Source organism: Fringilla coelebs (assembly GCF_963513975.1).
Source record: "Fringilla coelebs genome assembly, chromosome: 1".
NCBI lineage: Eukaryota > Metazoa > Chordata > Aves > Passeriformes > Fringillidae > Fringilla > Fringilla coelebs.
The window spans coordinates 38,611,272-38,629,967 of NC_140028.1; the positions used below are offsets into that span (position 1 = coordinate 38,611,272).

The 18,696-nt window shown below is 40.3% G+C and overlaps 1 protein-coding gene across 1 annotated transcript in view; it reads left to right on the plus strand.

Annotated features, from left to right (window-relative positions):
• Window positions 1–9,226: 9,226 nt before the first annotated feature.
• Window positions 9,227–18,696, plus strand: part of TOX (thymocyte selection associated high mobility group box) — a gene marked incomplete at its 5' end in the record, with an annotated part of 216,294 nt that continues 206,824 nt past the window's right edge. The window contains one exon of the mRNA XM_084205341.1: window positions 9,227–9,328. Coding sequence (XP_084061467.1) covers window positions 9,227–9,328 — 102 coding nt within the window. The remainder of the gene's footprint in view (window positions 9,329–18,696) is intronic.

An 18,696-nucleotide genomic window follows, 5' to 3' on the forward strand; every position in this document is an offset into this window, starting at 1 on the left:
TCCATGTGCTAGCAAAGTAATCTCAGGAGTTTCAAGAAACAGAACATGGCAAGCTAGACTTTCACTGGTTATTTGTGGTTTGCTTTATAAATTTTGGGCACAGAATCAAACTTTAACATTCTATACAGAAAGCCAGAATCTTTCTAAAAAATCTTTTACAAATCAGCAAGACTGGAAACAATTTGATAGAAGACTTACTCTGCATGATCTTTCAGCCATTTCACTAGAAACTCATTTTAGCTTTCTCTGAGGTAGAGATAAACCACAGCTAAGAGACAGTTATTAAATCTTCTTTATACATTCTGTATTAAATGTATTCAACTAAAAAAATACTATATTCAAATAAGGTTAAGGGTCTGACTTAAACCCACAAAGACATGGAAATTCAGAAATTTTGTGTCTTCCTACCCTTTACTCTCATCAGTGTGGCTTTGTATTGTAGCAAAAATGACTTGTGCTCAGGTTCCTTAAACTTCTTCTTTATGTTACATTTCTCCTTAAAGGTACTTTCTATTTTAAGGTTATATCAGTTTGCATTCTCTTTGTGGGTTGAATACTGCCCTGGACAGTCTGGGAGGTTTTATTGTTTGTTTGGGGTTTTTTTTATGGTTTCATTTTTTGAAGTGATTACAGAAACACAGATGTGAGAAAAATTAAGCAAAAGTATGTATGTATTAGTCTTGGCAATCAGATATTCTTACTTTTGTTTTTCAACACACACCTAACAAATCATACTCACGAGAGACTCTCAGCAAGTGCAAGCACATGCTTCAGCTCTCTTCCTGCCCCCTATGCAGTTCCACTCAAACATATGTAAATACCTATTACATATTTCTCCAGTGAACTAAATAGGAACCTTGCAGTTGACACTGCAAGGCTTTGCGCCACAAAATGCCTTGGGGCCTTCTTCCATGATGGACTTTTTTGCCTTTTCCTGAATACAACAACGACCAGTGGAGGTCACACTTTATTCAAAAGAAAGATGCTTGCAGATCCTTCTTCCAGGGGGCTGTCAGCCTTGAAACCATCTCCTACACTGTGGTACAGTAGTTTGGGCCTGCTGACCTCTTGGGCAAATTGCAAATTTTGTCTTCTCAAGATAACTTCAAAACAGGGAAATTCCACTGTGAGGAAGGGGAGGGTGTCTTAGGAGGATGGTGGGTATTTTTTTCCTATATTCTACAACTGTAAACAAGTCTGAGTTTCTTTTAATTCTCTTTTATTTCAAATTATTATTTGTTTTTATTTAATTATTATCAGTGTATTATGCAGTCAGGCAACTGATATCCATGCAGCTATTATAAATCTATATGCATTCAACAAATTGTTAGAAACTTGATCATTTCCAATGTGGCCTGGGAGTTCCCCTCCATGTGTTTCATAGCATCTGATATGTGTATTTAAATATGTATATTTAATTCTGTTATACTTACACATGCTACTGAAGAGTCCATTTTTAAAGATGAACAGCTAACACAGATGATTCATTCAAGCGGTACTCCTGCCAACTGCTAAAAAAAAGGACAATGGCCATTCCAACAAGAAAACAGTGTTGATTACACTCTGGTAGCCAGAGTAAAGGGAGATGATTTGGAGGACATCCACAAACATTAATCTTTGCAGTCTGACTGTGATAAAAGTAAACCATTCAAAATCCTCAAACAAATAATCCTCAACAAAATAGTGTAAGACTATAAAATAATACCAGTGATGTAGATTTATCCTAAGATACGAGAGAACAAGACACAGGGGATTGAGAGAAATTCCTTAAACAGATAATACTTGACAGTAGTAGACAATCTCTGTTAAAGAGTAAGAGAAACAGAAAGCAGTAGCCTTGACCCAGAAAAGGTATTTCTGCCTTATACAGCATAAAAGACAGACATTCAAGAAAAGCTCATCCATGAGAAATGGTGATCTCCTATTGCTGCCAAGGTCAGTCAGACCTGTTGTGATATGTTCTGTAAATGCTGACTCTATCACTTAGAGTTTTCCAAGGACTTCCTTAACACCTAGAGCTTTTTTATTTTTATTGTGGAACAAAGTTATAACATGAAACTGTCAAACTCGAAAGCCCAGAAAAGGAAGACAGAGAGTTTTTATTAGACTTAAGAGTGACAGCTCCATTGAGAAAAAAAACCCATAATAGTTATAAGAAAGGGGATCTGAAGTTCCTAGAGACCCACCAGAAAAATGCCAAAATCTCAGCAAGGAAGTAAATTTTGCTCTCAAGTCAGCAGACCCAACAGATTATTATGCCCCTTAAAAACTAACTGCAGATGACATGCAGATGGCATATCTGTTTCAGCCTATCAAGTGTGAATGGAATGGGATTTATTTGGTACAAGAGGAAGCTCTAATGGAAACCCCCAACATACTTTTACTATACATCAGTCACAACCTTTTGCACTTTAAATGCCAACTGTTCCCCTTGTGTGGTACTTTTGTGATAGCAATCATAAATCCCAAAGGGAGAAAAATAAATTCAAGCAAGTAACTTTATTTTCTCTAGCTAAAAAATTAGATAATGAGATAATAGATAAACTGTAATGTGAACTTTACTATACTTATATGTATTCAGAGAGAATAGAGTTTGGACTCCTCTCTCTATTAACATCTATAATTCTGAGCTTGAATTAAGCTACTAATTAAACCCACATAGGAGAATGTACTTAGACTACTTTTTTGCCCCAATGCTTTGGGGTGGGAGCCTCCTGTTGAAACACCTACCTTGTCTGGAGATTTAAGAAACATTCCTTTCTTCACAGAGATGTTGTGAATATAAATGAAAATGAAAATTTTCTCTAGCAAAAGACATCTGAAACAGAAAAGAAGAGGTTTTAAGTAAGCCTGTAATGATCCCCTCATGTCAGGGGAGCTCATGCAGGAGCAATTCAGCTCTTTTTGGAGGTTTATCAAATAGGACAAAGATGACATCACTGTTTTGAATTGGAAACTGATTAATCACCTGCTTGGCATCCGTCTTGCAGATGAGAATTCCCTGTTGATGATAAACTGGTGATACAGACCCTTCCTCTGCTTGTGACTAGTCCTCTGTTAAGTCATTTCTTTCTCCTGACTATTCAGCTGACATATTAATATGTACATCTGAAAAATACCTGCAAATACAGATGGGTATTTTTAATGGTACTATGAATACAGATTTGTTCTCAAGACATCTGTATATGATGCAGTCTCCAGATAACATTTATACAACTTATACAAATCCTCAATTTTTTAAGGAGAAACCAAAATGCCTTTTAAACTGCCAAATAAAATTGTTGAAAACTAAACTTTCCTTTAAAAAAATCTAAATTTCTGAAACCCAAGTACAGTCCTCCAGTACATTTCAGAAAAAAACCAGCATGAAACCAAAAATTCCTGATTCCTTATACTTTTGGATGTTTCATGATTGATCTAACAAGTAAGTGGAAGAGCGGAAAACTGGCAACCTTAGCACTTGAGTATATCTTGCAATTGAGAACTAGCATACATCACACTGTGATGTATTTTTGAGCCTTCCTTCCTTCATACCATGTGGACAGTATAGCCCACATAAAAACCTTGATAAGATAGAGATACAGGAAGAGAATAAAAGAAATTTCATGTTTCCTTTTATTTCTCTGACCATGAGAAATAATCTAAAGCCCAATAAAATATTTTCTTTTGAGACTGGCCTGCCTTCCCCATGTCTACAAGGCCACATTTAATTTGGTAATTTGAGTGGAACCAGCTGGCAGTGTCTTTGAGACATATGGGAATGGATCAAAGCTGCAAAAATGCAAGGTGAATGTCGGAACTCAGGACATCCAGAGGGATGTCCTGAGTTCTGACAGGTGAATTCTACATTTTCATATTTCTTTCATGGTAATTTAAGTTCTTGATTCTCTGAGATATTTTGTGCTTAATTCCTACTGTGGGCAATGGCAGATGAGTTGTAAGAATCTTTTCTGAGATGCAAAACACAGTTCGGCTTCAACCCATGTGTCAATTCCTCCTCGAGTGTTAAATTATCTGTGTATCATTTTTTATGGACTAAGAAGATATGGCAATACTCAGGTTTTCTCTATGCTTTGTAGCAAAGGGAAATCAGAGGCTTTCTTTAACTTTTAGAAGTGATTTGTACTTCCTTATAGAGAACAATTTATTTTCATACAAGTATGGTAATTTGGGGCCCATCATTTTCACCACAAACAAATTAAATAGGACAGGAGCAATAGCTAAAATAATAAAATAGTCAGCTCTTTCATTACACGTTTGATAACACTTTGTTTGACACCCTATCAGGTAGCCTTACAAACTGTTTAAATACTCTGAAATATATATTACACCTATTAAGTTTTTATACTGTATTGAAGATCTCTTTTTTCCACATTGATTTATGCTCACTTATAAATGCACACACAGAATGTCAACACTTAAAATGAATCAATTTCTTAAAGGATTTGAGTTCATTCTGATGAAACAACCAGATTAATTCCATTGTTTAAAATATTCTGCAATCTTGATATATTATCATTTGCATCTTCCCAGATCCAAGTGTCATATCCAGTTTAAGAACATGAAATAGGACATCCACACAAAAGAGACAGACCCTTTGTCCTATTATTATTTAATTAACTACTATCTAGAAATGGATGAGCATTGGCCTTTGCTATGAATGGTAAACAGTCCTGTGAGTTACTCAGTAAATCAAAAATTTCAGCAGGAGGGATTTTCTTAGCAAAATCTCATTGGCTCCCTTTTAGCTTATCTGTTCCTCCTGGCTACCAAAGTACAGCACACAAAGCAAGAAGCAAAATGATTTTCCAATCCAACTATTTTTAAAAATATGCAGCTGAAAACTTTTCTTTAAAGAAGAGCCAGCCTCATGAAGAAATTCTTGTGGTGCCTAGCCTAACTATAATAAATACTAAGCCATCATCACAGTCTCACATTTCCTTCTTTCTAGGAAGACCAGGAAGTCTGCTTTTTGTAATAGATGATTAGATATCTAGCGCTCTCAAATAAAACTGGGTATATATGTGTGAGATTTAAACAAAGAGATGTTGGACTATTGTTTTTTAAACCAAAATACTTTATTTCTCTTTGGCTGAGAACATTAGTCATGTCTGCTGATGGCCCCCTAACACACTAGACAGACCAGCTGGGTCAGACAGTAAGATACACAAGAAAATAACCTGTCATATCAGACACAGTTACGTGTTCCACTGAATTCTGTTCACCTGACCACTGCAAAAACTGTGCATTCTCAAATGAGAATGTGCCAATGGCCAGACTGGTTCAGATCAAGATTGTGTCCTAGCAGTACTCTGCCTCCAGTGACAGCTCTAGGCGTGACAGGCCAAACTGAGGGCAAATACTGCCATTACCTACTTCTATGTCCTCTACCTCCAGCTATTTTCAGCCCAGAGGAGTTACTGATCCATTTATGGTTCTTCTATCTAATGACCTTCTTAGGTCTCCAGTCTGCTGTGTAAACCTCTTGCATCCACAACACTGTTTGGCAAGGAATGCCATACGAGTTCTCCGTTGCATGGAGAGAATTTACACTGCAGTCTAACTGCAGCAGACAGCATTTAAAAGAATAACTTTTTTAGTATTGGCAGATAAAGATCATGTTCCTCAAGGCATTTGCTCCTATTTATACGAGAAAGGCAATAACACTCCTCATATGCTGGTATAGCAACCTCTTTCAAGACTATTTTGGAGACATTCACTTGAATGTTGAATGGCTTTAAAAACTCAGTGCCCTTCTGAACAAATGTTCCTTCTTTTTGAGCTTCTAAAAATTGATTCATTCTTTTAAATCTGTTTCAACTTTTTTCTCTTTTTCTGGAAAATGCACTTCCACGAGCTAAAGTGGCCAAGTTTGATATACCATTGATTGTCCTGCAAAGGCCCTTGCTTTCTCAGTCCATAAAGGCAAAACCTACAATATTATTTACAATTAAAGTTCTGGTCTCCACAAATGTATTATTCTGAAAACCCTAGAGAACATGTTCCCTACAAAACAAAAGAATGTTTTAACAGATTAATATATATATAGCTCTTTAATTTTTACCAACTGTACAGATAACTGCCACAAATCTCAGGTGTTTTACTATCTTGATGATTAAATCATCTCTGTAAGTAGCAGCAAAAATTTTATAACTCTCAGGGCCTGCATCATTAAGTGCTGAAAATAACTTGAAGTGCTGCGCAAAGCAAACGGTACAGTTGTAAACTCCTACAGACTCCAAGGAACCCCAAGCCCTTCCTAAGGCAGTAGTCAGTAATATTTCACATTCATAAAAAGCCAATTCTCTACTTTTTATTATCAGACATTCTAATCATTCTGGTATTGACATCTCCAGCTCTGTATTAGCATTTCTGTACCTGTATGCACTCGTATGCACCTGCACACACTGGCTGCCTAGAACAGCTCATCTCGAATTGCTGTATCTCTACCACCTCTCTCCACAACAGGCTGAAAACTAATCCACTGTCCATGAATAACAAGTTTCTCAACAGCAGCTTTTCAATACGGAGCTTGCAATCTGTCTCCCATTCACTTTGTCAAATTATGGTCCACATATCAGCCATTTGCAGCAGTGATATATCTGTCAGGCGTCAAGTACATCTCTTGCAAAGGAAAATCTTTTTTAGGATTTTTTAACTTTCAAAATGTCTAATCCCAAGCATGTAAAATAATGAGTCAGATGCCAAAAATCATGAGGGTTTGGGGTTTTTTGTGGTTTTTTGTTTTTTTTTTTTAATATGTTAATGTCTTTTCCTTTGCTTTCTGGAGCTTTTTCTAGGTCATGTTTTCAAGCTTTTCTCCAAGGCCAGAAGTGTTTCAAACATTATTAAAAAGAAAGCAACTGAGATCCTTTTGTAATTGAAGGTTTAAGAAAAACATTTATTGCCATCAAACTTAAATTCTGTTGAACTGACAACGAAGTATCTTCAGAGATGTTTTTGATCAAATAATCCTGAAATAAGAATATTGCTTCAAACCTGTTTTCTCTAGAGTTTCATTTGCATTACTTACGTATTTTTTCAGATAATAAAGCTTTAATAAAAGCAGGTTGTTAGACATGGAAGAAAGTCATGACTTAACACAATTTTGAAGGACTCTACAACATCAAAATATCTGAGGTGCAGATAACATATCTTTATATATGTATATCCTCAAACAAACAGTGATTTTTTCACCTGAAATTTGCGATTTGCTCCCCTACAATACTGAGTTGCCTTGAAATCTTTACCGTGGATTTTTTTTTCAGTGATGAGAAGACAGTTTTGTGTGACAACATGCATTACAAATCTTCTTAGATTCTAACTGGTTTGTGATGGAAATGTTCATGAGTATTGATAAATGTAACCATTCCTGTTAATCATCATAATCTCAGCTTGTTTGTGTGGCACTCAGTAACTCGTTTTTATTTGAAGAAGGAAAGGCATTCCTTTCTTTTCATAACACAATTCCTCTGTTTAGGCATTATCTAAGCTCAGCATAGTGTCCTTCCTGTATTCTTTCTCTTCCATCCTTTCTGCCCTGATTAAGACTACTGAAGACTCAGCAGGAAACCCAGTGGGATTGCTCATGGTGTCTTGAAGTCACCTTTTCTTTCATTGTTTTTGCCTGTTAAACCTTGTTATGCTCATCAATCCCTCTCCCGCATCCCACTGGATTCCGAACTTTCCTTTGTCAGCACTCTTGTTTGCTCCTAATTGAGCTCCTCTTAATTTTCCCTACCCCATTCGCTGGTCCTTCCTTCCTCCCCTCACAGTTAGGCCACCTCCTCAAATGTCCCTCCTTCATCCTGTGCCTGGTGTCGCCCTGTGCGGCCGGGCCTGAGCATCACGATTAATGGGGGAGACCCCGGATGGTGAGGTATTTCACGGGTGCGCTTTACTTTCAACTTGTTTCCTGTTTTCTGGGACACGCTCCGGGATCACAGCCTACGTGTGCCACCACAAACTCTGGGCGATAGCTTCCACTCTGCCAGGACTGGAGACGACGGGCTCTGCTGACAGCTCGACCCACACCAGCCTCAGAGGGCTGACAGGGCAGAGCGGTCGCCCGACCCCAACTTTGCCAAACGTCCGCGGAAATCGGTCCGGGGTCTCACAGACGCCCCTCAAGAGACCTGCCCGCGGCCACACCGCCAGTCTGAGCCCGACCTACCCCAGGCAGCGCACCGAGCGCCCCTCCCCGCCGCCCCTGCCGCCTCCCGTGCGGCCCGGCCCGGCCCCGCGGCGCGAGGGGGTGCCATAGTAACGGGCGGGGGCCGGGCGGCGCCGGGGGCCGGGCGGAGGGCGCTGCGCGAGGGCGGGGACGGCGGCGGGATGGCGGGCGCGGGAGCGCCCCCTTTCCGCGGCTCGGGGCCCCGGCGGCCGCAAATGGCTCTTCCCTCGCCGGCCCCTTTGTGTGAGGCACACTCGGAGCGGCGGCTCCGCGGCGGAGTGCGGTGCGTCCCCTGCCGCCGCCAGCCCAACCCAGCCCGGCCGCGCCGGGCCGGGCCGAGCCGAGCAGAGCCCAGGCGAGAGAGCCGAGCGGCTCCGGGCGGCATTTCCAGCGCCTGGGCGCCCCGCTCCCCCCGGGGGTGCGCGGGGGGCCCGGCTGCTGTCGCCACCTCCCTCTCACACCCCCCAAGGCCCTCGGTGTGGTGGGCGACCAAAATACAACTCCACCAAACCAAAGCAAATAAATAATAACAATATTAAAAAAAAAAAGGAGAGAGAAAAAGAAAAGGAAAGAAAGAAAGAAAGAACGGGAAAAGAACAGAGGGAGCGAGCGAGAGGGAGGGAGGGAGAAGCGAACCAACTCCGAGACTCCCATAAAGAGCGGCACGCACGGAGCGAGCGCCCCGGTGCCGATGCGTGGGGGAAACAATAAGTACTCGAAGTTACCTGCCCTGCCGTAGAAGAAGGAGGGTTCGTGGGTTCTCTTGCAGACATCTGCAGACCGGTGCTTTTTTGGAAGAGATTTTTTTTTCCTCTCCTCTCTCTCTCTTTACAAACCACAAACGGATGTGAGGCAGGGAAGGTGTTTGACTACTGAAGTCAGGCACCTCTTTTTTTATTCTTCTCAGTCTTGTGTGTCCCCCCCTTCCCTCTCTCTCTCACACACACACACACTCACACTCACACACACACACACACACTCACACCCCCCTTTTTTGCACCTACATTAACGACCAAAAGAAAAGGAAAGGAGTTTGCTTGATGTTTTAGTGAAATGGACGTAAGATTTTATTCACCACCTCCTCAGCCTGCAGCCGCTCCTGATACGCCTTGTTTGGGACCTTCCCCCTGCCTGGACCCCTACTATTGCAACAAGGTGACTCGTGTTTTGTGTCGTCCGAGGTGTTTTATCTGTGCTGTCGGTGTGTGCTGTTGTCGCGGCGCGTTGCATGAGCGGGCGCTGCGCTCTGGCGAGCCGCGCACCAAGTTCCCCGGCGAGGCGGAGGGAGGGCAGCGGCACTTGCCGGGCTTTGGGGTTTGGGGAGCGCAGTGCTGCCCGCCGCGGAGCGGTGCCGCCGGGACACACACCGGCTCCCCCTCAGGCACCCCAAATTAAACCCCCGGAGTAGTCTGGAGGCGGGCGGCTGGAGCGGGGGGGGGGGGCTGGGGGGGTGGGTGGGGGAGGCATTTTCCATAACATCTTTTCGGAGAAACGGCGTGGACGGGGATGTTGGTGCGGGGGACTTGAATTTCCAGGGCGCTTATTAATGAGAAAGATCGCGTCCGCCACAAACCGGCAGAAACTCTGCCCCGCAGTTCATGTGTCAAAGAGCCGAAAAGCACGTTTGTGTATGTGTGTGTGACATATGTGTGTATACACACACACACACACACACACACGCATACACATCTCTCTGTGTGCATAATGAGTCTGCATAGTGTTTACAAGTCGGTTCAAAACGTCGGCTCCACTTTGTCCCGGCTGTGCAACTATCTTACCAATTTCTCTGTAACTTGATTAAACCTGTACAAATAGAGTCAGTATCTGAGGAGAGCTAAGTTTTAGGTCCCCGAGCCTTGGGGAAGGCGGAACCGCAGAGGATACGTGCGCTAGCCCAAATCCTGAGTCCGGTTCCGAGAGTTTGGTGCTGCGATCCCGGAGCACTTTGCGTGACTTTTGCTGCCGAGAAAGGGGGCTGGGGTTCCTGCATTGTTACTGCCGCTGTAGCCCGAGCCAGCTGGTGCTTTATGTATGAACTGCACTTTCTCTGCTGTTACGGAATGGGCTTTGCACGTGAATAAAACGCTGGCCGTAGGAAATGATCGGAAAATGCGAGTTACCCAGAGCACAGCCCGGCCAAGGGGAGCAAGCCGGGAGAGAGCGATGCGTTCAAACCTGCGCGCTCGGGTTCTTGTTTAGAAGCCCGCCGTGGCAGCCCGTGGCGGGCTGCAGCAGCAGATGGCTCCTCGCAGCGCAAACCCCGCCGTGCGCAGGCTCCGCAGGGCCGGCCGCGGGTGCGGAGGGCGGCGGCGGGGCGCGGTGGCCGGCGGGGCTCTGCCTCGGAGGAGCAGCCCCCGGCCCGGCCCGGCCCGGCCCGGCGGACAGCCCGGTCCCGCGCCCGGCTATTGTCGTGACGGTCTCACGTGTCAGAGAGACGTTCCGAGCCGTACCCTTTCATCCCGGGCAGCTGCCTCGATTCCGAGATAAACAGCAAAATAGAGCGTGCTTTTGCTGAGGCGCGGAGGCTGCGGCGCCCGGGTGAAGCCCTCTCAGTTTTCAGGAAAGGTTTCCCACATGGTCGCATCTACCAATCACAACAGAAAGGACCAAATTCATCCTGGCTGCATTTCACATATACTCAATGGAGTTATAGAATCCAGGGATAAATCGGGCCCTTTGTGGTGGATGCCCCAGGATATTTCAAGAGAGATCCCAGAGGTATGACTGTTAGCGTTGTTTTAAGTAACTATTTTGCAGCATCTGGCAAACGTGCGCTATATTTTGGAAGTTTGTGCCAGGAGTGAACTTGGTTCAGCAAGAAGAGTTCAAATGCAAAGGAGCATTTATATGTTCATTAATTTTCTGTTAGTGCTCTGAGTACTCATGAGGCTACTGCTACTTTTCATCTGTGGTTTGCTGTTATTTTCTCTATTGTCAGTTTTGTAAATTGTAACAGTGAAATGTTGCCATGTGAAAAGCTTGGGCTGATATTAATGCCATAAGAACCAAAGTGTTTGAAGACCTGTTTGGCAGTGAAACTGGACAAACGTTATTAAACCTATCAATGATTTAAAGCTTCAGAAGGAAGGTAATGACTTGAATACACATTTCACTCATCAGTCTTGAGATAGTGGCCAGATTTAATTTAAAAGTTAAATGCTTTGGAAAATCAGGAATTACTTTAATATATTAAATCATTTTCCAATTAAGTTCCTTAAATAATTTTTGGTGTGTTGCACTCCAAATCGAATAAATTAATTTAGAAAGTCGGTTTCAGAATTTCTTTACTAGCTGGTTAAAGCTTCTTTCAAGTCATGCCATGTATGAGGGAGCAAACTGTTCTTTTCAAATGCAAATGAGACACTCATTCTGTAGACAAGTTGCAACTCTTCTATTTCACTTTGCCTGAACTGATAATGTGCTTAAAAGTGCACAGTCATAAGACATATGTTTTATGCTTGGAAAAGACTTACCAGGAATGTTTCAATATAAGATATCGAATACAGAACAATTGTCTTTCTCAGATGTCTTTACCACTGATCATTGATAACATTAAATGGACAGAGTAGATTTGCCAGGCCCCTTGGAGGCGTACATTTAGTGAACATTTCATTTTTCACCCCTTCACTCTCTCCTTTTGCCCAGCATGATTAACATTGCTGTGAAAACTTATCTGACTTGTTCTAAACATGTCATCATGTTACAGTATTGCTCTGTCACTCATTTTTAGGCTGTGTGTATTTAGGGAGTTTGAAGGGTGGGAGGCCTGCAAAATTTTCTGTTCAGTATGTTTGGCTGAGTGTTTGCTTTTAAACTCTCCCAGGAAAGAAGATGATGGCTGGAGTGTGATGGGTCCTTATTCTGGGCCAGAGTGGTGGTCTTCATTAGGAGTCTACCTGCAAGACTCATTCAGAACTCATTCAAGATCCTCTAGGCTCTTGTTTCTTGTAAAGTTAGTTAAAATTTGCTTTTGGCACGTACTAGCGGATTTGGCCCTATTTTTCATATCTAGGTTTTGGTGGTGCTTTTCCTTTTACAGATTTGCCAGACTTTGATTCTTTACGTTTGAAGTCTGCTTGAGCTGCTGGTAATTTAGAATGTATTCCACAAATACTTAGGCTGTTAAGTTTTCTAGTTGTTCTGTTAGTACTAGTTCTTTTCCCTGATCAGATGGTTGTTTGTAGCATATGAGTTCCCAGGCACATGCATGGGAGATATTGACTGTGCATTTTTCTGTAGCCAGAGGAAAATAATGTAGATTCAAACAATCACCTCTTATCTTACATTTTTCAGTTGGCAGGCTTTGTTTCAGAAGACTGCTTAGATCTTTATTTTATAAACCTAAAATAGCATTCTAAGCATCTTAGCCTAATATTTCTCTATCTGCTGTGAAAGCTCATTATGCTCTGCATATATTGTTATGCAGGCTTTTCCTTGTTTCTCTTGCATTACCCATGGAGAGAGTAAAGTGAAGGAACAATGCAAACAATGTTGGTTATGACAACTGTGAGAGGTATCTCTTATACAAACAGACAGAATGGACGGTATGCTTTGGTATATAGGTCAGCCTTTAAAATAACATAGTGGAGCTCTTATGCTGGACAGATTTAGGGTTGGGGTTGTACAGTTCGCCCCTTGAAACTTGAAGCATAATTGCAGTTCCGATATGTTCAGGCTAATGTGAGTAGTCTGTTCAGTTGAAGTTTATTTTAGGAAATGTCACATTCTGTAATTGAGTTGAATTATATAAAAGAAATAACTTTGATAATCCAAGTGTCTTAATTTGATAGAATATGGCCAGTGATTTCAAGCTGCCTGAAGAAGTCGGATGATAAGTTTAGGAAGAGAGAAGTAAATAACAGCCTCGTGGCTTTCCCTATTGCAGTGTCACCTGCAAAGACCACTTTGATCAGTACTGTAAGAAGGATAGGTATATTTTAATTTTCATATTTGCAACGTCACAGTGTTTTCAGATATCTGCTCACATAAAGTGCAGTTATTTAATTGTAGTTTGACACAGCTAATGATAGGGATGCTGACCTCTGCCATCAGCAGGCAGAAAATAATGGTCTTTACTGCTCCCAATGGTTAGCCTTGCAGAATTATGCACTGGATTCTTCTGTGATTTGCTACCTTGTTCAAAAATACAGGAGCCTACAACTCATCTTTCTTGTATTCACTGGTAGTTGTCAGTGCAGTGGAAAAATACAGCCAGGCAGCAGAGGTAAAATGATAGACTGTAGCTGTTTTTAAAAAGAGGAATAAAGAGGTGAAAGGAGGGAGAGGGAAGCAAAACCTTTCAAATGAAAAAAGCAGAGTGACATTGGGTAGAAGTGGATAAGGAGATATAATACAATGCTTTGTAAGCAGGTAACAATCCCGCTTGTAATCAGAATTCCATGGAGCAAAAGTGCATTTATTTATACTCAGCGTTTAGAGTAATTTATTGTGTAAACTTAACCCTACCATAGAGACTACTCTAAATAAAATGTTCCATGGCTGTTTACAAAGTGTACATTATTTCCAGGGGCTTGCTTCCATCCAGTCTTTATCTCAAACTCAGAGTTGTGGCAAGCAGGCTCTCTTAAGGATAGCTCTAAAGCTGAAAGACTATGTTACTGTTTTGACAGCGTTTTGGATTATGCTTATATTGTTTATCCTGAATGTATTTCCCCTCCCCCTTAAAAAAAAATTCCTTGTCCTCTACTCTGTTAGAATCATACTTGTAATTTGTTACTGTTTCATAAAGGAAAGATTAAACAGTTCCATTAGGGCTGACTGTTGATTTTCAAGTGTTAAGTCTTTTAGTTTCAAAAATACCACATATGAAGAACGGAATTGGTCTTTTCTTTCATATCTTAGTACGTGGTCTCAGAATTGTGGGCAAGTCTCAAGTGTGCCTCCCTAAATTTTAGTGTTTCAGAAAAGAAGTGGTCCCAATTAAGTGGAACATAGAAAGTTATTTATGTATGTGCTTTTGAGAAATCTTCCTCAAAGATTTCTATAAACCAAAGCATTTGCAGTAATTTATTTTTTTTTCTTTCTGCCAAATATCAGTACCCAGAGAGAAATTATGTTTTAGTCTCATACCAGAACAATGTGTTTCATCTCTAGAGCATTACCCTCAATCAGCCTATCATGAGGTCTTATGAAAGAAAAGTGAAACCAGTAAATTATTAAGAATGCTAAATTAACTAAACCCTAGAGCACATGCAGTACCTTTGGTGTTTACATTAAACCAAAGAGGAGCTGGAGCTGATTTTGAGAAGCTGATACTGTGAAAGACTGGGCAGTTCCAGCTTCTGTTGAGTTTGGGATGTGTTGGGGATGGTCACACTTTACTGTGAAGAACTGAGCACCCTCTGGTCCTCAGATTCCCACATTAGCAAGACTTTCTTGTCTTGCTAAAAATGTACAGAAGCATTTGAAAAATGGACTGTGTGTAAAACACAATTTATATTTAAGCAGAGATTTGTCCTAATCATGGCAGGATTTAGATTAAAATTCTTGGATATTTAAATCCTGTATTGATAGTAGGTATAAAAAAACTTAGATGTTGGAAGTTAAAAAGCTTCCTTTGACTTCACTCTCAGCACTGCTCAAGAGTGACCTTAAAGCACAACTTTGTGTGGTGAGAGGGTAGTCTCTGGATCAGTGCAGACCTTGGCTTCTGGAACTGACAGCAGAGGCAATTAGTGGCAGCTTTGTTTATCTTTTTGAAGAGGACACATGCTCTTTGAATGTCTAGCGTGGGCGTAATACAATAAAATACTAATTTTAAATATAACCTAAATTTAAATGTTTTGTTGTTGCAGTTGGACTGTGTGATTGTTGTAGATCCCTTCCAAATGAAATAGTCTATTCTGCTGTTTTAGCTATGCAACTACATACCAACTTTCTGCCCAAAGAATGATTTCTCATTAAAAGCGTTGAGTTAAAAACTGCTTCAAAACATGGTTTATAGCAGATTCGCCAACCGACTCTTAATTATAGCAATGCTTCCAAAATACTTTCAGGCATGGAATTCACATCAGCCCAAATGAGATTTACTTGATCATAATGCTTTTCCCTACAGTGTTAAGTTGGAAAATGGCAGCGTTGCCTTATTCTACGGTTAGGCACAGATTATGTAGCCGTAGCAGCAGCAACAAACTCTGCCCCTCCAAAGCGGTGAGTGCACGTAAGGAACTCTTTTCCCCCCTTCTAATGGAGTATCTGCCATTTATGTTCATTGGTAGCAATCAGTTTTCAGTTAGCAAATCATCACATAAAACGTTTAGCTCTTGATTTAGACCTTCAAACTTAAAATTGTTTTTCAGCAGGCATCTTGGTGCAACCCACATTTGTAATGTCTGTGGTTTTGTTTTGCTTCTTATGTTTGCAGCAATTTATTTTTAGCATTTGAATTTCATATGGCTCTAATAATATTTATATCTTATCTTTCAATTGCACATATGCTAACACTGTTCTTGAACTGTTCATTTAGTATTTCTCACTGGGCTGCTATTTGATTTGCTACAGACCCTTGTTGAATGGTTTCCTCCCAAGGAACACGCTGCTTTCTAAGTTGCAAAACATACTTGAATTACATGAGCATCTGACAAATCCAGGTTAGTGGAAATGTCAGAATGTTTTAGCATTCACATTCTTGACTGTTAAACCACTCTCTACCAATCAAAAGTGGCACAAGTGGGTTTTTTCAAAGGTACTGCTGGCTAAGCATGGAAATTGAGCTGCTGTGGTAGTACTTTTGTCTCCTGCTATTGTTGTTGATGATTATATGGTCTTAAAGGTTAAACAGAAGTTATTGTAGCTGGTATGTATTTTTGTTATATTAAGAAAATCTGCAGTGAACTCCAGTTCTTATTCTATATGCAAGAATTCAGAACTCTCAAATCAGGCAGTGATAACCTGTACTTAGGGAAATGGGTCTGTAAAGGAAGTATGAAGTAAAAGATTTATCTAGACAGTTCCTGCTAGAAGAGAAGAGTATGTAAACATGTTAATGTCTGTTGTATCTATGCTACCCTGTACGTATATACACACATGTAGATTTCTGCTTCATTACATACATTGCTGACTTTGAAAGAAGTGAACATACTCTGGGAGTGCATAATTTCTATCCTGTACTCTAAGTAATTGGCTTTGAAGTCTTGTTCTGGTCACAGTTGCCAAAAGTGGGTAGGTTTGTGTTCATGAATAAGAGAAAACATTTGTTTCTCCTATGATCGTCGTGTTTGCATCGATCTGAAATAATAATAAATAGTAAAAAAAAAATAATGGTGAAAAGGGATGATAACCTTTCAAAAACATATAATTGATCGTTTGGCAGACAAAGTTGTGAACATTAGTCATAGAAACCTGCAGATAGTAGAGGCTTAATATCAAAGCTAATGATTTATTTTATGTTAATGACTTTCTGCTAGGGCATAAAAGACTGCTCATAATGGACTCTCAGTGCTGTGTTCAGTTGCAAAGGCTAATGGGATAATCTTACCCAAAACTAAGCTTTTTGAAGTAAATCATGGTGTTATTTTTTCAAGTTAACTCTTGAAAATGATTCTTTAAGAACTGCTTGTAGTCTTTATAGGAAAATGTAAGGCGAGTTCTTTTTTCTTCACCAGCAGTTTTCTTAATTGTATTGGAAATGTCTATGCTTTTTTTATGGTTCTGAAATATAATATTCAAGATATGGAAGTCATTCAGTCACTTCAATGTTTTCATCACAGGGCAGTAGGTTTTTGTGAGGCACGGTTGTTTTTACAGGTTGAACAAAGGAAAAGATGAATTATTTTTTTAGTGGCTTAGCCACTTATTAGCTAAATGGCAGTAAAACTTCGTTTTGCATTGAGAAGTTTTTTAAATCATGTTTACAATTAGTTATAACCAACATTATATTTCAATAAGAGATAATTTGCCTACTAAAGTTCACATAATGTGCTAATCATGTGTAGTTGTTAATAAAGGCCTCCTATCTCACTCCCCTGATGGCTATAAAAGGCTATTATGTTCATGGCAGCAGTTCAGGTACAGCTGCTGTGTGTTAATAATGCATCATTGTCCCACTAATAAACACAGCAAAGGTCAGCAACCCTGAGCACCTAAAACACCCATTCTTTTTCCAAAATATTTATTAACACCTTAATGGTGTATCTATTCATTTTGGTTAGGATTATATCAGTTAATGACCCTCACGGAATACTCTGTGCTCAGGTTTTGCAACCTACATGCTGTTGTGGGCTGCTGCACTCATCTTTCCTCCTAAACACTTTTCATCACAACTATGTGTTGTTTTTTGAAGACTAGCATGCAGACTAACACTTCATGGTCACCTTATGATTAACTTGCTTTGTTACTTAGTTTGGCAGTTTTCATTTTTTTTCCTCAGCTAATTTAAGATTCTGTCTAGAAGCTGAATTTTCATGACTTAAGACACTTTGTAGAAATTCTGTGTGCTAAAAAACTGTGTGACTGTGTAACAGACATTGACACATGCACAGAGACATGCATGTATACATGTGCGTACATGAGCACTGCTTCCCCTAGGTTCCTTGCATAATTTTATACTAGTTACTTATGTTTTCCTTTTTAGCATAGATTGCTGTATTCATAAAGGTTTTTTAAAATGCATTTTCTACAGACAAAGAACATACTCACATGGGATTTCCATTTTGCCAGGGAAACATGCAAATCAATAGGCCAGCACTTATCTACATTAAAATTAGGTACACTGTAATTTATGGGTGTAGTGATATTGTATTTGTCTTGCATAGCCTCAGATATTCTTTAACGTAGCCTGGTTCTGTGTCTGTATAGAAAAGCAAAAGTGTTAATTGAACAAAATCTCATTTTCTCATCTTGTAATATTGTCTTTTGTTATCTGTTACTCAATTTTGAAAACCTGAATTTTTTTCTTGTGCTGTGTGATTTACAAACAAGTGTTTAGAGGGCAGAAAAATACTACTATTTCCATCAAGAGCAATGAAAAAGCTTAACTAGCAGAAGGGTTTCTTTTTGGGGTAGCACATAGCTTCAATGACACATTTGTCATGCTTTAAATATATAATACATACAATAAAATATGTACAGGGACAGTTGTGATATATGTAGTGTTTGGCTCCATTGCTATTGTTTGTAGTCTCTACGGTTGTCATACATTGTTCGTTGCACATCATACCATTACAGCAGAATTTGACACAATTTCTAGCTTTCAGTCCTGCACCATTTTCATTGCACAATATACATGAGTTTGACAGGGTGTGTTGAGGACAACTCTGGCAAGCAATTGATATTTTGAAGTGGCAAGCGTTTCAGCAGCTGCCTGCTTGTGAAAAAGGAATGATAAGGTATACTGTATTGTTAGTTTCAGGCAAAGCATTAAGGTTTAAGCTCTGTAAAAATGTACACATTATTCGTCAGTGGTGAAGCAAGCCTTTTATGTTTTTTAGAGCTTAGCTCTCTGGCTGATGTGAACTAGAATGACATTGGTTTAATGGTCAGTAAATGAATAGGAGTACTTTGAA